At 50.2% G+C, this 20,784-nt stretch overlaps 2 protein-coding genes across 3 annotated transcripts in view; one reads left to right on the top strand and one right to left on the bottom strand.

Annotated features, from left to right (window-relative positions):
- Positions 1–10,857, bottom strand: part of VWCE (von Willebrand factor C and EGF domains) — a 34,010-nt gene extending 23,153 nt beyond the window's left edge. For both annotated transcript variants that reach the window (XM_069108561.1, XM_069108562.1), the window contains exons 1-4: positions 10,623–10,857; positions 4,315–4,409; positions 4,060–4,149; positions 2,196–2,324 (exon numbers count right to left, since the gene is read on the bottom strand). In XM_069108561.1, the coding sequence (XP_068964662.1) occupies positions 2,196–2,324; positions 4,060–4,149; positions 4,315–4,409; positions 10,623–10,750 (442 nt within the window). In that variant the 5' untranslated portion in view covers positions 10,751–10,857. The remainder of the gene's footprint in view (positions 1–2,195; positions 2,325–4,059; positions 4,150–4,314; positions 4,410–10,622) is intronic.
- On the top strand, positions 10,749–13,495 carry LOC138177389 (uncharacterized). Its single transcript, XM_069108569.1, has 4 exons — positions 10,749–10,776; positions 11,114–11,421; positions 11,810–11,966; positions 12,987–13,495. The coding sequence occupies exons 1-4, from the start codon at positions 10,749–10,751 to the stop codon at positions 13,226–13,228; spliced, it is 735 nt and encodes a 244-aa protein (XP_068964670.1). The 3' UTR covers positions 13,229–13,495.
- Positions 13,496–20,784: the final 7,289 nt, after the last annotated feature.

The following is a 20,784-nucleotide window of genomic DNA, read 5'->3' as shown; positions in this document are numbered from 1 at the left end:
GAACCGAGAATTCCAAGATGTCTCAGCAAGCTATATACGACATTAGACTGAATGTAACATGGAAATAAATGATCCGGAGCTGGAAGGGACCCAGGGGCCATCTTGTTCAATTCCCTCATTTTACAGATGAGGAAACTGAGGCTCCAAGAAGGGAAGTGAAAGACACGGTCTGAAAAGAAGCACAAGATGGGGGAGGAAGGGTCTTCCTGGGAGGCCTCGGCTTCCTTGTCTTGGAGGCGTCCAGACAGAGTTTGGATGGCCACTTGTTGAGGATGCCGTGGATGGTATTTCTTGGTTTGGACTAGATGGGCTCCATGATCCCTTCCAACTGCAGAAATATGACATTTAATGAAAGCCCTACCTCCTGATCTGTAAAGTGGGGTGGAGTCGCTCTGCCGGGTCACCCAGGTGCTAAGCGGTACAGCTGGGATCTGACCACAACTCCTCTAGCTACCAGCCTGACACTCTTACCACTACATCATGGAAACCAACCCCCAGACATTCCTACGCCCACGCGGCCAGCCACACGGCAGGCGAAGGAAAACACCCACCCACCAATAAAATAAGCTCATGCAAGGTCAGGGACATACTCAGATGGAAAGTCACACACTTGCTCTCATAAAACCACAGGAATCATGCACCAAGTCAAGACGGGAGAGAAATGATCCACAGACACAGAATTTCAAGGAAGGACTAAGTCTGCTCACGAAATGTCCGAGCTGCGAGGAGGTCACCTCATTTGACCCCTTCCTCTTCCAGAGAAGGAAACCGAGACCCAAAGAAGTCCAGCAAGATTTTCCCAAATCATAGCAGGAGTAAGGGGCAGAGTAAGGCCACAGGCCTGGCCCCTCTGATTCCAAGTCCAGTGATTTCCCAGCAGCACCATAGAAGGATTCATTCTGAGATTGAACTGAAATCAGCACTCCTATCATTTCTACCCATTATTCCTTCTTCTGCCCTCCGGAGCCAAACAGAGCAAGACTAGTCCTTCTTCCACAAGAAAACCCTTTAAATGATTTAAAACATCTATTGTGTCTTTCCTCCATCCCACCATTTCTTTATTTTTCAAATAAAAAATCTCCAGGTCTTTTGTCTCATACTGCAGGATTGAGTTCCTTCACCAATATGGTAGCCACCTCCTCTGGACCTCTTCTATCTGGTGAACCCAGTCCTCCAGATGGGGTCTGTCCAGGGCAAGAGACCACGAAACTAATGCCTCCCTTATTCGAGACACACAGAATGTTTCTGGCATCTATGAACATAGCTAACCACAACATTAGTGTTGGGACCAGTGACATTACTGATTCACTTGGGTCTTAAGAGTCTCTTCCACATGAACTGATACCCAGTCATGCGTCTGTGCTATTGATTATTTAAACCTCAGTGTGACTTGACATTTATCTCCATTCAATTTCATCTTGTTAAATTCAGTCCTTCCTTTGAGTGTAACCCCTTCCTCATTCTGTTCCACTGAGGTTGGGAAAGAAAGGGGAAATAAACCATTCACCCTAAAGCTTATGAAGGCATACAATCTAAAAGGTTAGAACCAGAGCAAAACTTTGAGAGGGGAAAAGATTAGGAAGATTGGCAAGTGGAATGGGCAGCATGGAATGAGTCTCAATGCCTGGGCCTGCCTGTGAACCCACTTAAACTTTCCACAAGTAATGGAAGTGGAATAAGTCCCTTTACCTCTCTGAGCCTCAGTTTACCCATTTGTAAAAGGAAGAGATTAGACGAGCTGGGCTCTCAATGTTTCTCCCAGCTCTAGAGCTATGATCTTCAGATACAAAGATATTTCCTCTCTCTGCGCCTCAGTTTCCTCATATGGAAAATGGAGAGTTTAGACCAGATGGCCTCTGAGGTTTCTTCCAGGGCTAGAGCTGTAAGTCTCTGATCGTAGGAGAGGAAAGGAAAGATGGAGCAACCAAATCCACAGCCCTATCCCTTCTTCTCCTCCTCCTCTGAGCCTCTTCTGGGCCACCAGAGACAGAAAACCGTAAGTTCTATGACAGACAGCTGAACCAGATGCAAGGACGTATCTCCTCCAGTCCTCTCTCACAAACTATGAAGAGTCTTGCCCCAAATCATGCAGTGAGCAGCAAAGCTGGTCCTCTGGCTGGAGGCCCAGTACTCCTTCTTTCCAGGACAGGTGGATAGGTACACATGCCTCGTGGGAAGGCTGCCAGTGGCCTTACCTGTACATTTGATGCCGATGGCTGTCTCTATCATGGAGAACCCCACAGGGCAGACTCGGGCCACCTCTTGACAGCCTCCGTGGTTACAGGCCAAGTCACAACCATATTCACCGCAAGGTCCAGGGGCTTCTGAAATGTAGCATGAGGATAATTAACAGTCGCCACAGGGCAGTCTTCGCCCTGGGCCAAGCCCCTTCCACTGTGGGGGCAGCAAAGAAGGAGGATCCCCTGTTATGCAGCCATGACAGAGAGGAAGTCCGCCCAGCAGACTACAAGGTCATGATGCCAAAAGGCTGGCCATTCTTGGAGGCTAAGCAAAAGGGTTGGGGGCACAGAGGGACAAAGCCTAAAGTTTCTAAGCAGGGCTAAAGGAGGTTGATGCAGCAGATGGAACTAGGCAGGAAAGGAAGCACACACCTGGAGAATGTCTCTGAATTTCCACCTGGGTCAAAGCCCAGAGGAACCAGCCTTAGTTACAGCTGCAGTTACAGTTAGCTACAGTTATAGTTTAGTTATACAGCTATGATAATAGCTCACACTTAAGTAATAATGCTTGGCTGTGGAGTACTTTCCTCATCCCAGGCCTGGTAATGCAAAAATTATTATCCTGCTTTACAAAGAAGGAAAGCAAAGCTCACAAAGGGAGCTTGACTCATGCAAACCTTCTTATGACTTCTTGCATAGTGGACCCAGGGCTTGAATCTAGACCTTCTGTTCCCTTCTTTGCATAGACATTGTGGCACCAGCGAGCCCCCAGCCTCCCTTCCCCACAGCCTCCCCTACCATATCCCTGGAAAGAGTATGTCCACACAATGATTTGCATGACTACATGTGCATAATATCAAGATATGTTGTTATTCAGTCATTTTTTAATCTTATCTGCTTCTTTGCGACCCCATTTGGGGTTCTCTTAGCAGAGATACTGGAGTGGTTTGCCATTTTCTTCTCCAGCTCAGTTGACAAATGGGGAAATTGAGACAAGCAGGGTGAAATGATTTGCTCAGGGTCACACAATGGGAAATGTCTGAGGTCACATTTGTGAGAAATGCTGATAGTTGGTTTCCACAGATACTCTAGGAACAAGGAATGCTTTGCACAGGATGTGTGGGAGCACCTAGGTCCAGGTAAGGAAAAAAAGAGCAGAATGGACTATCCAATCATATCGTGGGAAGAAATCTGTAAGGGGGAGGGGGACGCACCCACACTAAGCTCATTGACCAAGGGTGACTGGGGAGGAAAGAGGGACCATTCAGGTGAGGGGCAGCCGAGAAAAGGGATGTCCTAACAGGTTGGGGCCAATGATTGTGACAGAGGTGGGCCTGTATAATCTTTGTTCTGCTTCTGAGAGGTGTGTGTGTATCCTGTTCCGTGAGGGAACACTCACGCCCACTTCTCCAGAGAACCGTCAATAAAGGATCTTTTCTTTCCCTCCATAAGCTGTGTTTTGGGTTTGTAACAAATTTGAACTCAGGCCTCCCTGACTCCAGTCTGCCACCTTTCCCCTATATAGTGTATACATGTTTTTCCAATTTTCCAAATCGTTTGCCTTCTCAAGGAAAAGGGAGGGGAAGGAGGGAAGGAGGGGATTTGGAACTCAAAATTTTTAAAAAACAAATGTTAACATTTTTGTTTACATACAATTAAGAAAAAAATTAAAATTAAACATAAAAAAGTTTTTTAAAGTGTATATCCATAGTGTACTTTTTGCTCCATCAGAGGACCACAGTCTAAGAGCTGAAAAAATGATCTAGTCTTCTTTTCCAGGGGACTGACTGCAGTTCAGCAAGGAGAAGGGACTCAGCCCAGCTGACACAGCTAGAGTGTACCAAGCCAGGATTAAAACCCAGCTCCCCTGCTCTATTACCTGGGCAGGTGATGCCTTGCTCTCCATCCCGGCAGGAGCAGACGTTAGGAGCGATGCAGTAGCCACTGCCACAACCAAAGGAACACAGGGCTGGGGGAAGAGATCAAGGGGAACATGAGAGGATCGGGGGCCCCTTCGGACAGCGGGCGCTCCAGTGGGTCTCCTCTGATTCCACCCCGCCACATTCCATAGGTCTGAGAGCCCCATTACTTGGAGAAGAGGTTCAAAGCCCACTGAAGGAGTCTAGGCACTTACGGAGGGTACACTGTCCACTGCCCAGGGAGGGCACCCAGCCAGGGCAGCATCCACTTCCAAACCCTGAGAGGCAAACATGGGGTCCCAGGCGACGCCTTGAAAAGAGAGAGATTGTTTTGGATTCTCTGCACTGAGGGAGAAACCAAGTCAACTGAACAATGGAAACCAACCATGTCAGTGGGTTGCTTGGCCAACAGAAGGTGGTCCCTTGAGGCAACTCTAGTCTAGAGAGTTGGCACTGCACTGGGCACTGTGGTGCCTCATGTTCAAAATCTGATTCAATAAATCTTCATTAAGCTTCTATTGTTACCAGTCAGGCACTGGGCTGGGTGCTGAGGATTCAAAGGCAAAGAAAATAGTGTCTGACCTCAGGACGCTTACATTCTACAGTAGGGATACACCATACCAATATTAAGCAAAGACAAGGTAATTTGAGGAGTAAGAAAGCACCTCTACCTTTCAAACATCTCTCACACACATCCCTTCTCTCCAACCACACCCCCACATGACCCCTTAGTTCAAGTCCCATTGGCACTACTCCAATAACCTCTAGCTGCCTCTTATTTCTCCTCATCTCAAAGTATCTTCCCACCAGATGCCAAAATGATTTTTCTCAAGTGTAGGTGCATCCATGTTACTCCCCTGCTCAATAAACTGCAATGGCTCCCCATTACTCCAGGATCAAATGCAACCTTCACAACCTGGCCCCTTTCTACCTTCCCAGTTTTCTTACACTTTACTTCCCTCTGTGAACTCTTCACCTCTCCATGCCTTTTCAATAGTGGTCATCCATACCCAGAATGCTTTTCTTCCTCAGCTTCCCTGCCTTCCTTCAAGACTTAGTTCAAGGGGCGGCTAGGTGGCACAGTGAATAGAGCATCAGTCCTGGAGTCAGGAAGACTTGAGTTCAAATCCAGTCTCAGACACTTCACACACACAAACTAGCCATATGACCTTGGGGAAGTTGCTTAACCCCAATTGCCCTCCAAAAAGCAAAAAAAAAAAAATACAGTTCAAATCCTACCTTCCTCTTGTCTTTTCTGGCTCCTGTCCTTACCCAGCCCAGCCCTCACAGCTAATGCTTTCCCTCTGAGATATCTTTCCATTTATATTGTATATAGCTCCTACATTCGTAGTTGTGTTTGCATGTTGTCTGTGGTCAAGTCAACAAGCATTAATTACCTACTATATTCTAGGCACCCTGCAGCTTTTAAGGAGCCCCAGTCTAATGGGAGAGACAACTTGCAGACAACCACATACATACAAGATACACCGAGAGAAACTGAGGATCGTCTCATAGGGAAAGCGCTACTATGAAGGGTGACCTCCCCCATTCAGATGGAAATTGTGCCAGTGGACAGAAGGCTTCTACCTTTCTTTGAATCTCTAGCTTAGCACAATGCCTTGGACACCTCCTAAGTGCCAGGCTACCCACGAGATCTCAGTCTGGAAGGCCCAGGATGCTCCAAGGCAAGGGTGAAGAGGGAGTGCATTCCAGGCACATACTGGGAGGCCGCATGGATGGAATGCTACATGCTATAGACGGATAGAACAGAGACCGGTCAGCTTCCTATCTTGGGAGCCCAAGTTTTTAAAAAGCATGCTAGGTACTGGATGGCTTTTTGTGGAGTCAGAAATCCATTCCTAGCCTAGACAGAGCTCACAAGCTAACCTGGGAGGAAGGAAAGACACCCAGGAGAGAAGAATATGTATAGTAGATGCCCCATCCCCCACAAAAGCTCCCTTTCCATCTCCTAACTCCTCTGGGGGTTAGGGAGTGAGAATATCATTATTGCTTCTGATGAAATGATGAAAAAAAGGCCCTAAGGCATAGACTTGCCCAGGGTCACACAACTACAAAGTAGCAAAGCCAGGCTTTGCAATCCAGGTCCCCTTTTGTTCAAAGGTCCAATCAGGCTTACAACCATTGGACATGGTTGTTCAGGACAGACTGAGTTTGAGTGTTAAGGAGGGGAGGTATTAGTGTTTGAGAAGGAAGAGAATGAGGTGAGAGGGACAGAGGGGAGGGGAAGGAAGAGGAAGAAGAGAAGGGTTATGAGAAGAGGTGAAGAGGAAGAAAGAAGAAAAAGGGAAGAGAGAGGAGAAAAGAGGGGCAAAGGAGAAGGAAAAAAGAGGAGGGGGGAAGGAATTCCAAGCAAGGGATTCATTGACCCATGGAGAGTGATCCATGAAGAGAAAAGGCCATTGGGTTTGTTGGCCAAAGCCCTGAGTTTACAGACCAGAGTAATAAGAAATTCAGGGGACAAGAGTGGAGGCTTTGTTCTCAGCAATCACCCAGGCCGTATTCAGTACAGCAGACACGGAATTGGATTTGGAAGCAGAGAGTCTTCCAAATCCCCCTCTTGGTCTATGTTGTACAACCTTGGGGGAAATCTCCTATCTTAGGGGCCTGTCATATCTCATCTGTAAAGAAAAAGGTTCAACTTCATTAGGTAACGAACAAAAGTCCTTTGAGTCCTAAACCCTATGGAAAGGAAGAGTAATAAGCTTCTCCTCTTTGTGCACACTTGTGTCAAGAAGCTGCCAGGACCCCTTTCAGAGGTTCAAAGATTTTGAGTTGGCCTCAGAACCCCCTTATTTTACAAGGGAGGACACCGAGGCCTGAAGACTCAGTCTGCCAGAATGAAAACTATGCTGGTTTGGGAGTCAGACACCCCGAGGTCACTACCTAGGTGACCACTTCACCTTCCTGCCTCAGTTTCCCCATCTGTAAAATAAAGGAGTTGGATCAAATAACTTCTGAATCCCTTCCTGTTCCCAATCTATAATTTCCTATGATGTAACTTGCCTATAGCCAACAAGGTAATTCAATGGTGAGACTTGAACCCAGGTCCTGAGACCCCAAATGGGTTAGGCATTGGGGTGTCCTTTTCTATACGAGGCTGTGGGAGGATTCATATGATTCTCTTCACCACCAGCCAGAGAACAGAAGCTCCCACATTTCCCAAGGGGGCCTTAGCAACACTATTCTCTACCCCCATCCCCAGACCATGCCTAGCTGAGTCCTGCCCCTCATAATAAGTGGCAGGGTGACAGCTGGAGGGGGGGGGCTGACAGGCATCTAATCTGATTGTGGCACACCGGCCAGAGGGACTGATGGATGTCCCACGAAGGAGATGCAGCTCAAACTGCATCTGTCCAATGAAATCCTGACAGGGACAGGCACTGAGTGGAAAATCCCCAGGGAGACAAGCTCACAAACTGACCAAGAGACAGGTGGACAGCAGGCCCTGAAATGTGGCAAAGAGCCTCAGGCAGCTCATGAAACAACACAGGTGCGAGCCATCAGGCGGGAGCCGGCAAAAACCCCCAGACACTGCAGGAGAGGGAGCCCTGGCCCCCAGCCAGAAAACCCCAGCCTGACACAGTGTTCTCACACAGGGAGCAAGGAGTGAACAGCACACGCACACAGGCACACGCTCCCAACAGCCAGAGAGCTAGCAAGCAGCAGGATTCTGCCTGATCCCGGCCCTTGAAGGGTGAGCAAGTCAAGACAAGCCCAACAGAAAAGGCAACATCCGCCCAAGAGATAAAGGAGGGATGGAAGGAAGGAAGGAAGGAGGGAAGAAAGGAAGGAAGGAGGAAGGGAAGAGGGAAGGAGGGAGGAAGAGGAGGGAGAAATGAAGGAAGGAGGGAGGGAGGGAAGGAGAGAGGGAGGGAGGGAGGGACGGAGGGAAGGAGGGAAGTAACAGAAGAAGGATGGAGGGAAGGAGGGAAGGAAGGAAGGAGAAAGGAAGGAAGGAAGGAGGAAAAGGAGGAAGGAGGGAAGGAGAGAGGGAAGGAGGGAGGAAGGAAGGAGGGAAGGAAGGGAGGGAGGGAAGGGAAGGAAGAAGGAAAAAAGGAAGGAGGAAAGAAGGAAAAAAGGAAGGAAGGGAGGGAGGGAAGGGAAGGAAGGAGGGAGGGAGGAAGGAGGGATGGAAGGAAGGAAGAAAGGAGGGAGGGAGGGAAGGAAAGAAAGAAGGAGGAAGGGAAGGAAAGAAAGAAGGAGGGAGGGAGGAAGGAAGGAGGGAAGGAAGGAAGGAAGAAAGGAGGAAGGGAAGGAGGGAGGGAGGGAAGGAAGGAGGAAAGAAGGAAAAAAGGAAGGAAGGGAAGGAAGGAAGGAAAAGAAAGAAAAAGAGAGAGAAGTAAGGAAAGAAAGAGAGAAAGACCCAGGAGATGAATACCAAGCAATGCTTGAATGGGCCTGGACTCTAAGGAAGACTTTTTCCCAAAGAAGTCATAATTTCTTGTGTTTGAAGGGACTGTTGGTGAAAAATCAACCCCCATTTCTCTTATGTTGTTAAAGAAAGTACAGAGAAGCAGAGATCTCTGTAATCCAGTCAGTCAACCAGCATTTATTAAGCACCTACTCTGTGCCAGGCATCGTGCTCAGCACTGGGGATACAGAGAAAGGTAAAGAACCAAATCATTCCTGGCCTCCAGAAGCTCCTGGTCTAATGAGGATGAGGAGACAGAAAGGCCTGAGAGAGCATCTGCCCTGCCCCTCTCTTCTTATGGAGGGCACCTAGGGCCAGAGTGGGCAAAGAAGTTGCCCAAAGTCAACTCAGGTAGTGAGCAAGTGAAGATTTGAACCCAGGATTTCTGTCTCCAGATCAAGAATGCCAATCGCCACCCCACACTGCAAGCTCCCATCCTGCTTATGTTCGGCCAGCATTTACTCAGCTCCTAGTATGCATAGAGACGCATGGTGGGGCCATCCAAAACACTGCAGATGAGCTTTGAAGGAAACTCAGATCTCTGAGAAATGAAGGTGAAGTGGAAGTGAATTTCAGTTTTGCAAAAAGGCAGAAAATGGAGATGGGAGGCCTTTCCTGCCCCAGTCCCTGCCCTAGTCCCAGTCCCTATCCTAGTCCCAACCCCTGCCCTGCCCCAGCCCCTGTCCCTGCCCCAGACCTTGTCCCTGCCCTCAGCTGCTCGGGCCTTCTACTCCCAAATTATCTCCTGTCTGCATAATAATATCTAGCTGAGGCATGGAGGTGGTGAGGAAAGCTGGTCCTCAAATAGTACTGTGTGACTTTGAGAAAGTCACTTAATTTATTTGCCTCAGTTTCTTCAACTGTACAATGGAGATCATAACAGCACCTACGTCCCAGGGTTGTTATGGGACTCAATTGAGATAATATGTATAAAACACTTGCTGTGTAATAAATGTTTCCTTCCTATGTATGTACCTATATAGACACAAACATGTGTCTGTTCTGTCTTCTGGGGCCAGAACTCCTGCCCCTTTGTCTGTCTATTCCCAGTGCCCATCGCAGAGCTTTGCACAAAAGTAGGTGATGGAGAAATGCTTGTAGATTGACTGAGAGAAGTCACTTGCCCAGGGTCACCAGCAGCACAGCTGGGACAAGAATCCAGGTCCTTGGGACCCCAAATCATCTCCTCCACTGAACCCTACTGCTTCCAGGGCTAAAGTTGGGCCTCCCAGCTGTGCCAGGAGGGGAGCTGGTCACCAGGACAAGCAGGGGCTCCTCGGGCTACCTGATCCAGAAGGGGAACTTGGCCCAGGCAAGGACAGAGACAAGGCCAGACACGGCCCTCCCCCCCCCCACCTCCCCTAAGTTCACAGTAGTCCTTGGGTTGGCCCAGGGGCCACCAGCGGCATCCTCAGGTCCAGGATGAAGGCTACTGAGGCTGCCCAGGGAGGGAGAGCCCTCGCACCTAGAAGGCAGAACTCGGTTGGGGAAACCGCAGCACAGTGGGTGAGGAAGGAGGACTCTTGGGCTGCTTTGTCTCCCTCAGCCCTTTGACCACCCCATAGTCCCCCCACCCCCCACCTCCAAGTGGACAGTGCTGAGGTGTGCCCTAGAGGACATCTGGCTGCCTGCGCAGAGTCGCCCCTCCGCACCTGGCGACCAGTGCCCTCCCTCCCTCGGCCGCCCAGCCTGCCCGGTGACCAGTGCCCTCCCTCGCCACCCAGCCTGCCCGGTGACCAGTGCCCTCCCTCTCTCGCTGTCCAGACTGCCCAGTGACCAGTGCACTCCCTCGGCTGCCCAGCCTGCCCGGTGACCAGTGCCCTCCCTCCCTAGCCTGCCCAGCCTGCCCGGTGATCAATGCCCTCCCTCTCTCGCTGCCCAGCCTGCCCAGTAACCAGTGCACTCCCTCACCACCCAACCTGCCCGGTGACCAGTGCCCTCCCTCTCTCGCTGCCCAGCCTGCCCGGTGACCAGTGCCCTCCCTCCCTAGCCTGCCCAGCCTGCCCACTCGGGCTCCTCGGGACAGGCACAGAGGAAGGCTGCGAGCGGCTGAGTGAGAGAGGAGCGCTGGCGCTCTAGTCCCGGACTTACCTCTCGGCCGCGTAGGGAACGGGCTTCTTCCTGCCCCCCGTGTAGCCTCGGGCGGAGACGCCGGCAGGCAGGGAGAGCACCAGGCAGGCGGCGGCAGCAGCGGCTCGCAGGAGCAGCCCAGCCCACATGGCTCGCCTGGGCTCGGGGCTGGACGGCCCGCCGCTCCCTCCCTTTGCCCCTTCCTCGCTCCGCTGAAGGGGGGGGCCGGGGGGGGGGGGGGGGGGGGGGGGGCTGGAGAGGATGGGGGGAGCGCTGCCCGGCCGGCCCCTGGCCCCTCCTCTTGCCCGCCCCGCGCGCCTCGGGGGCCCCACAGGGAGCCGGCGGCCCAGAGAGCTAGCCCCGGGCCGCGGGTGCCGCGCACTGGGAGCTGAGGGGCTCGCGGGGGGCTGAGCTAGGCCGAGGGGGAGGATCCCGCCCCGGAGGGAGGGAACAGTGGGGGGCGCCTGGGGGGATGGGGGCGGCTCTCTGGCACCCCGGGGGGCGCCGCTGAGCACAAAGGGTAGGCGTGAGGGCGCTGCTCGGGCGCTGGAGCCGAGGGGGGCGCGCTGGAGCGGGGGTATCTGGAGCCGAGGAAGGTGCGCTGGAGGCGGGGAGCTGGAGCCGAAGGGGGCGCGCTGGAGGTGGGGAGCTGGAGCCGAAGGGGGCGCTGCTGTGGGACAGTGGAACGAATGGGGAGGCAGGAGCCAACAAGGGCGCGCTGGAGACAAGGGGCCTGGGGCCCCGGGGCCAAGGGAGTGCTGAAGCCACGAGGGCGCAAGAGCCGGTGAGAGCTTCTGGAGCCGGAGGCCAGGGGCTTAAGGCAAGGACTGGCTGCCAGGGGCAAAGATCAGCGATCCCTTGGCTCCCAGCCGCGGACAGGAGTTGTACTGGGACGGGGGGGGGGGGGGGGGGGGGGGAAAAAGGGGCCGGAGGGCGGCGGTCTACGCCCCAGGAAAGGTTGACCACTGGGGCCCCCAGGGTACTGGGACGGGGCAGAGTGAGCCGTTTCCTTGGCAGGGGGGGGGCTAGTTTTAGGGCCCAGCCCGCCCTGGGGAATACAGCCAGAGAGCCCGGGGGCCCCGAGAGGGAGCAAAATTGGCCTTTGCCATCCCCGCCCCTCTCCTGGCCTGGCGGGGCTGACTCCGTTGGCCTCGTGGGCCCAAACTCCGCCCTCTCATTTAGGGCCGCTATTTCTTTTGTCCTTTAAGGTGAAAAGAGCTTGGGACCTGAGGAATCTAGGGCAGATTTCTCCTTTGAGGCAGATGACTCCGACCTGTGGGTGCCCGAAGGAAGAGCCCTCTTTAAAACAGTCTGGGAGAGGCTTTTTCCAGCCTTTTCATCCAAGATACTCCTCCAGAATAATGGGTAATGGGGGGGGGGGGGGTTATCCAGGAAGCTGCCCCCACTTCAATCAGAGATCCTCAGGAGAGCCGTTGGTTCTTCCCCAGAGACTCTACTGGCTACAGGGGGCTCCCCAGGTGCCCACAGAGTGTCCAGTGTAGTGGCCAAGACTGGCATCGGAAACCCAGGCAGATGAAGAGGAAAGCACAGCAGGAATCGCGGAACAGGTTTAGTTCTCTCACCTCACAGGTTGCTAATAACAGTTTTTAGCTGCTGTTTGGGTTCTTCCAGTGATGAGGAGCTCACTGCCTCACAGATCGACCTATTCCATTATTGGGCAAGCACTGATTCAGCAACACTGAACTGAAACCTGCCCTCCAGAACTTCATATAACAGTCAGTTCTGGAGCTGAAAGAGGCCTCCATTTAGAGAGGAAGAGACAGAGACTCAGACAGTGGTAGAGTGGAAAGAACCCAGGACTGAGGGTTGGGATGGCCTTTAACTCCTGACTCTGATGCTGACTTTCTAGGGGACTTTGGATAAATTATTTAGCCTCTCTGGGCCTCAGTTTACTCATCTGTAAAACAAGGGAATTGAACTGGATGGTGTCTTTTATGTGTTTATGTGCCCTAGGGGCATAGTGAGCACAGTGCCAGGCCTGGAGTCAGGTAGACTCATCTTCCTGAGTTCCGTTGTGGCCTCAGACACTTCCTAGTTTCAGGCCCCTGGGCAGGTCACTTCACCCTCAGTTTCCTCATCTGTAAAATGATTTGGAGAAAGAAGTGGCAAACCGTTCCAGTGTCTGCCAAGAAAACCCCAAATGGGGTCATGGAGAGTTGGACATGACTGAAAACAATTAAACAACATGTCCCCTGTGACCTCAAGGTCACCCAGAGTAAGTTGGAGAGCTGCAATTTGAAACGGTTCCTCTGACTCCAAGCCCAGTGTACTGCTTAACTTGTACCAGTGCTGCTCCTTGAAAGAACACAGTTTACTTTCTTTTTCCATATGCCTACCTTCCAATGGGTCTTTTCTCTTTCCTAGGTAAAACCCAGATCATTGAGCTAACTGGGGCTGGAGTCACACAACTGGAGGCTTGGAAGGAACATCCTCAGTGGTCACTGGTCCAAGCCAGGCTCCAAAGGAATTCTCACTTTAACAGAGTTCACTCTCACCTAGGCTCTAAGACCGCTAGCAGGCAGAACCCGTCTCCCAAGGCAACACTTTGCCTTTTTGGACGGCTCTCAATGGTACCGTGTTTCCCCGATAATAAGACCTATCCCTAAAATAAGCCCTCCCCTTACTGTGTAAGATTCCTCTAAAATAAGCCCTCCCCCGAAAATAAGCCCTATTGAGATTGCTACTGTAGTGAAGGTGATCCCCCGCGCTACACGCTACATTACGGTACCCTCTGTATGCACCGTCCCCCCCACTCCGTGAAACGCACGCCGCACTCCGAGCTGCATCCAATCAGAGCTGCAGCAGTGAGCGCGTCATCCTGTTCTTTATTGAATTCATTATTGAATAAAGGTACATTTTTTTGTTCACATTTACCTGTTTATTAAAATTGCTGTCAATGTTCATTAAAATAAGCCCTCCCCTGAAAATAAGCCCTCTGGTGTTTTTCTGTCCAAAAAAATAATAAGACAGTGTCTTATTATCAGGGCAACACGGTAGGAAGTTTTTCCCAATGTTAAGTGTAAATTGGCTTCCATGTAGCTTGCACTCAATGCCCCTGTCCTCTAAGACCAAACAGAACAAATCCAATTCCTCTTCCATAGGAAAGTCCTTCAAAGCCAACCATCATGTTCCCTGAATCTTTTCTCTAGGTTAGACCTGCTCGGTTCTTTTAACCAATCCTGGTGTGCTATGGACTCCAGGGCCTTCTCCAGACCAGTCGCCCTCCTCTGGACACTCTCCAGTTTACCATTGTCTTTCTTAAACTATGGTGCCCAGAAGCAAGCAAAACATTCTATTTCAAGCAGGATGAGGGCAGAGTACCTGTATAACATCCCTCCTCAGGGCTGAGTAAGCAAAGAAATGACTATTATTTTCTTCAGGGTTCTACAGGAAATGCCATGGTGGCTGTCCTCACAACACTAATTCAAAAGCCCACTCCGGGGGGCTTCCCCCTTAACAATCAACCAGCAGATCCAGTTAGTTCTCTAGCAAAGGCATTTATTTACTCAAATGGTACAGGAAGAGCAGTTAGAAAGCATTTACCCCAACTCGGAGAGGGAGGGTGTCCCCCAAGAAAAATCTGTCAGTTGCTGCTGGGATGCACCTGGCAAGTCACAGCTATTCCCAGGATGCCACTGACTTGGCCACATTCTTCAGCGGGAATGCCACATTGTTCTTATGGCTCAAACCTGGTATCCTTAGCTAGGGATAAGCAGAAGTTTCTTTCTTCCCTGCAATTCCCTCAAAGTTTCAACTTAGCTCCACACTGACTCAAAAACTGCTTCCCACAGTAAGCCTCTCCACCTTGACTTAGGGCAGTCTGTTCCAGTTCTGTGAGTTTCCTTCCTATAATCCTTCAGTGACTCTGTGTAGATGAGTGAGTTGGGACCAAGCGATGTTTGCAGTCTGTACCCCACAGGGAAGTTCATTGTCTCACTGACCTCTACATAAGCAATTGAGCTCAAGCCTATGAGACTTCCTAGGGCTGGGAAGGTCTATTTGGCTTCCCCAGACCTCCCCTTTAACTGTGCAACATCTCTGTAGCTCCTCTAGGCAAGCTGCCTTGGCTGAGGTCTCTGGGGTACCCCTCAGATTCCTTGAAGCTACAGCCCACTCCTTGCAGCCCAAGATGGCATCCCCTTTGGGCTCCTACATCACGTTGCTCATTCCTCCTGAGCTTGTTGTTTACTAACCCCCAAGAACCTTTTCAGAGCCACAGGTATCCACCCATGCTGCCCCCATCTTAATACTTGTGAAGTCGATTCTTTGTGCCCAAGTGCAAGACCACGTTTATCCCTCCTGACTTTCATATTAGATACAGTTCAATATTCCAGCTTGTCAAGGTCCTTTTGGACTTGGTCATCTGATGTGTTAGTGACTACTCCAGGCTTTGTGTCATCTGCAGATCATTTATGGCCTGATTCAAGTCATTGGTAGCCAAGTGCAGGTCCCTGGAGCACTCCATGGGAGACCCCAAGCACATTGAACCATTGAGCCCAGCATGCAACAAGCTCCAAATCTAGCCGTTTCAAATCCATTTCTCCAACCCCCCACTTTAGAGAGAAGGAAACTCACCACAAAAGGGTTAAATTGACTTGCCCGTCTCTGGTTCATTCCACCATGGCTTCCTGACTCTTCACCATCCCGGTCACCCATGGTGACCATGGTACCCATCTCTAGACACACCAAGTTCACCCACAACTGAGCTCAATATTCTAAATGTAGTCTGCCCAGAGCAGCTGATTGAGGCTCCCCATATTCCAATGTTTTCTCCCATTGGGTTTAGAATGAAAAGATCTTGACTTAGAGTTAGGCTTAACAGCTCATCCAGTCTTGCAGGTGAGACGGGAATGGGAGACCCAAGAAACAGGAAGTGACTTGTCCAAAGTCCCTCAGGTTGTGTGTGTGTGGGGGGATCACGGACTCGGACTCTGAAGCCGATCCCATCATGCCCTTCTGCCCTCCCTGAGCAGTCTGCTAAAAGCCCCGGGTGTTTGTTTTGGATTGTGGTTGTTGCTTTTTTAACATGAGCTATTTTTAAGCCAGGCAGGCACCACTCTGCTCCTGTGCAGTTGCTTTTGGGCCTAAAAGCTAAACTTGAAGCCTGTCACTCTCTTATTTCATCATTTATGTTCCAGCCTGAATTTAAAGGAGAGGAAACCATATCTAGTAAATAAATAGGTGAACGCAATTTAAGGAAGAGCAAGAGTCAAGCTAAAATGTATTGCCCCTAAAAGTAAAGACCCATGGTATCAACCAAGTCCATGCTGCCCTCCCATAACAGTCTGACCCAAGGTCACCACTTCAGGGTCACCAAGCATCTGATCTCAAGCCAGCTCCCGGTTCCACTCGGGTACCCGGAGGCATTATGCCGCACACATCTCCTTACAAAGTGTCTTCTAGATCTCTAAGCAGAGGTGTCAGATGACCTCCATCTCCTCTAAGACAGATGTGACAAATGGGCCCCCTTTAGAGAATGCCACTCCATTCCTGAGTAAATTCCCAACAGGATTAAAATCTAAATAGAAAGTATTTAACAAAATAAATAAAAATACAGTAGAACACAGATGTTAATAGATGGTTTTCTAAGTCAATGCAGCCTGCAGTGACACCTTTGTATGGTTTGGTAGCCCCCTTTTCTAGAAGAGTTTGACACCAGTGCTCATGGGTCCCTTTCCATATTCTGTGTTCAGCAGTATCCCAGCTCTGATGCTGTTTTACATGCAAAAGTATCTTCCAGGTCTGAGTTTCCTCATTCTTTTCCTTGTCCCTCCAAACTCAAACATTCTGTGTACTAACATCATTTACAGTTTTGGAATTCTATGTTCTGTATCCAAATATCACATCTAACTCCAATAGTCTACGTTCTGCTTTGCCATTTTATGGAAGGTTTCCTTTCGGGTCTTCCCTGTCTTTCAGCTCAGCGATTTTTAAATGCATTTGTGCCCACCCTGAATTGCTCAAGCATAAAAGCAACCATTATCATGTTGTCAGAAGCCATGCTCTTACCCTAATCTATCATGAATCCCCTCTTCATTCCCATCTAACCTCCAATCAGCCACTGCCCAAACTCCCTCCATTCCACATGGTTCGGTTCCTGTCTCTAGGTTCAATCCCGAGACCTAGTGGTGCTGGATCCATGCTCTGTCAGTCTTTCCTGCCCTAGATCCAAAAAACTTTTCAGGTCATCCCCACCTTTGGCTTTCTCTGCCCTAGACTAGACTTCAAAAAACCTCAGCTTTAACCTCAAGCCCTCCTAACAAAAATTCAGGATCTTTCCAAACGATTCCCAAGGTCAATTTGGTGCTACAATTATCCACATCTAAGCTAGGGAAGAATTTGGAATAGCTAAGATAGTAGTCTGGGATTTAAATTCTCTAAGAATTTAAAACAGGTCCCACACAATGGGAGTTCTTCCTCCTCCCTGGGAAGCAACCACCCTAACCTTCAGTTATTCACCTTTTCCTTTATATCTAATGGAACACAAGTTTCACTCTGGGCCAAGCACACAGGCTGCCCTTGGTCCCTGGAATGCTGACCTCATCACTTCCCCTTTGGCCTCATTCAACACCCCATTTGGCCCTCCTGTCCCATGGGAAGCCTTTCTTCTCGATCTTCTGATAGTGCTTGTTTTCTGCTCAAATGATCTCATCCTTATGAAGCATGTCCCGATAGACCGGGAGCTCCTTGAGGCCAGGATTTTGTCTGTGTTTTTCTATCTTCAGCATCCAGCACACAGTGCCTGGCCTGTGCTGGACAAGGAGGCCTTTATAAATATTTGTTCAATTGAGTAACAGATGCTTAGTGGATATTCAATGAATAGGAATTCTTAATTCCTCTCGTCCCTCCAAATGATCTCTCCTGTGCATCTCCAGCTTACTGTTGTCCACCTCCCCACCCTTCTCTGATTTGCCTGTAATCAGGTTAAGAGAACCTAGAGGTTCTCTGCCAGATTGGCTGATCCATTAGCAGGACAAGCAGGGCAAACCTCATAATTAAATCTTTCTCCCCCAGACTCCAGCTCAGTCTTACTTCCTGCCCAATCTTGGTAACTCATGGACTCACTGGAATGAAAGAGACCTTCCACTGAGCACAGATCCCTAACTATTGTTGGCTGCTAAGAAGGCTGGCTTGCGACCCATCCCAAACAATCATGTGATGAGTCAGTAAGTTTCTATTATTTTCCCAAAGGTCAGTTCGTGCAGAGGCCTGGAGTGAGGTTAGCTCATCAGAGGCTTCATGGAAAGGGGCCATTCCAGCTGGCTGTAGCCAAACTCTTCAGACAGCCCTTCCCCTCAGGAGGAGTGATTAATGGTGCTTGAGGGGGGTTTTCAGAGCAGAACATCATTTCCCCAAGGGCTGTTTGGGGGTGGGATGTGTAATGATGAAACTTAATTCTCAATGACAATTCCCAGGAGCATGAACCCCAAGGAATGAAAGTGCCAAAAGGCTTCAAGGGCTCCCCAACTTAGAAAAATGAGACAGACATGACAAGAGCTAGAATAGGGCTCAATCACCTTATTGATGGGGAAACTGAGGCTACACTGGCCTGCCTAAGATTACAGTTAGCTAGAAAACAGTGGTTGGGCTAGGACTAGAAAAGAGCTCTCCTGACTGTTAGCCCAGTGTTCTTTTTACTGTACCATGGGCCACAGCCACAGAAAGGTGTGAAGCCACTCACGCTGAGCTCAACAGGGATGGACAGAATCTTGGTGGAATTCTACCACAGGTCCCAGGGTGTGCTCCTCAGCTGTGAAGGTTCTGGATGTCACCCAGAGGCTCTGCATAGCTGATACCAAATGCACAAGAGACTAATTCATAAACCTAAAAACAAAATTTTTTAATTTCCAGTGGGGTTAGGAGGGAAGGGATAGATCTTTTCAGTGACTCAGATACTCAAGCCCATTACCCCAAACACCTCTCTCAATACTTGAGAAAAAAACAAACCAAAAAACCCAGACCTAGCCACAAGGCCACTTACAGAGCCAGGAGTCAGAGCTGACGGAGGAAGATGATTTGGAGCAATGTCCTTCTCAGGCTGTGGGAGAGAGCCCCGACAATGATCCCTGCTCCACTGGAGGCCACTTCATTCTAGGTAACAAGGCCCCTGTCCACATCAGCTTCTCCCTTGGATGGTACTGAATTAATGTGGCCAAATTTCCTCTTTGGATCGTCTCATGTGGATCACTTTTTTCATGGTAGATCATGGGTAATTTAATGTTTCACACATAGGATCATAGGAGTTATAAGCTGGAAAGGATCTTAGATGTCACAGGCCAATCTCTGTATTTTAAGAATTAAAGTGAGGCCCAGAAAAAGGGTTTTCTCCAAGATTATAGAGGTATAAGTACCCGTGCCTATATTTGAACGTCTTCCCACACAAAAGCAATATTCTTCCACATTGTAACCTGGTAAAAAGCCCTTTTTCTTGAATGCGTTTGGGAGATGTCCCTAACAATCCATTTATAAACCACCATCTGCTAATCTTAGCCATGCTGTATGGATTCTTAGTTTTAATTTCAGAAGGTGGCATTTTTTATCTTGTCCCCAAATTCTTTTTTGGGGCCTACTTATGGGCCACCTTGCCCTCAGTACGCACTGAATGTAACTAACCTACCAATTGCTAAAGACAGCTTGGACAATCTTGGTCAATCACATGGGTATGGTCTTCCAGACCTTAGTCAGACACTTCCCTTGTCAAGACTGGTCCCCAGGACAAGAAGTCTGGTCACATTCAAACCCTGTCTTTAAACAATTAGTTTTGCATTTCAGTTGAGGTCAAATTGTGTCTTTAGGAGACTCTGAGAGGTCGCACGAGAGAAATCGTTTGGCTTCCTTAAGTCAGCAGCCAAGGGAAAACCAGCGAGAAGGGAGCTGCACTGCAGACAGTACCCACCCTTCCACTCACTGACAGCCCACTTGACTTGGGACATGACTTCGAACTTTCTGATGTTACTGGGGGAGGCCAGACAGCTTGGGAGTGGTGTGAATGCTCAATCCCAGCCTCCTCCCTACTTCTTGCCAGAGTGACCTTTCCACTCCACTGGGCCGACAGTTCCTGCTTCTCCAGGGCTTGTAAGTCTCAAGGTTGAAGTTCTTAGGTTGGCATCTTGGCCCTCCACAATCTGCCTTATTGCACCCCCCTCTGTGTCCTAGTAATAGCATGCTACCTGCCATGTTGGAGGGATTATCTCCTGCTGGGCTCTCCCTCCCCACCCTCCAAACAAGTGATGCATGTTGAAAGCCTTCCCCTTCAAGGCCCAGGTCAGGGGCTAGGCGCCTATCCATGCAGCTGCCTGGATGCCTCCTGCCACTGGATGACTGCTCCCTCCTTCGAGGTTCTCAGGGGATGGGCCTGACCCTTCCCAAAGCACCGTTATTTATATCTATCTTCTCGGCTGGGCCTTCCTCAAAGGGGGCTTCTGTGCTCTAGGGTTCCTGGGCCTCCCTCACCAGGCCTTAACTAAACTGCTCTCAGAATGACCCGAGGGCACCCTCCTGGGGGAAAGGTGGTCCGCATACAAAGTCTTCAAGCTGGGACAGACTTAACAGAGTAGGCAGGCACTTAATGCCCCTAGAACTGGAAAGAGGCCTAAATCCCAGACCCCCATCCCATTCTTGGGTTTCTCTGTCTAAAAGGTGTCAACTGCTTATTCGACTTGGCCAGACTAAGCAAAGGGAAAATGCAGAGTGTGTGGAACCAGGAGGCCGGTAAATCAGCCTGTGTTTGTTCTACAGAAGTCCATGGAATTTGTCTCCGCATATCTTTCTTAGGCCTCTGTGAGTGCAGTGGGTGCTGGGCAGCTGCAGGAACATTCAGAGTGGACCAGAGGACCACAGGACTTGGGGAAAATCTGCCTCTCGGCTGCCCTCTCCACATTATGACCACTTGGGCAGATTAGTATGGAAAGAGTTAGTGGAGTCACATTAGGGGAACGTAGGAGAAGTGGAAACACCGGTGATTCCTGGACCAATCTTCCAGGCTGGGACGTCAGGTCAGATGAAAAGAGGGGAGGGGGTGCGGAAGTAGGTGAGTCGAGCTGCCTCCCACAGAGAGGTGGGGAGAAGAGCCTCAAGGTGTTTCAGCCCTGGCACCAGCCATCTCAACTGTGGCCAGGCCAGGAAGGGGGGGGGGGGGGAAGAGAAGCACAAACAATGGGGC

Source organism: Petaurus breviceps, unplaced genomic scaffold (genome assembly GCF_028583685.1).
Source record: "Petaurus breviceps papuanus isolate PSGF00001 unplaced genomic scaffold, PetGlider_PUasm1.0 90397, whole genome shotgun sequence".
Taxonomy (NCBI): Eukaryota; Metazoa; Chordata; class Mammalia; order Diprotodontia; family Petauridae; genus Petaurus; species Petaurus breviceps.
This window is presented reverse-complemented; position numbering and strand designations above follow the sequence as displayed.

What these genes read in the sequence shown, in the direction of transcription:
- LOC138177389 (XM_069108569.1), top strand. Translation starts at nt 10,749, where the DNA reads ATGGCTCGCCTGGGCTCGGGGCTGGACG. An exon ending in CCGGAGGCCAGGGGCTTAAG is followed by an intron (nt 11,422 to 11,809) that starts GCAAGGACTGGC and finishes TTGTCCTTTAAG; the next exon opens with GTGAAAAGAGCTTGGGACCT. An exon ending in ATACTCCTCCAGAATAATGG is followed by an intron (nt 11,967 to 12,986) that starts GTAATGGGGGGG and finishes TCTCTTTCCTAG; the next exon opens with GTAAAACCCAGATCATTGAG.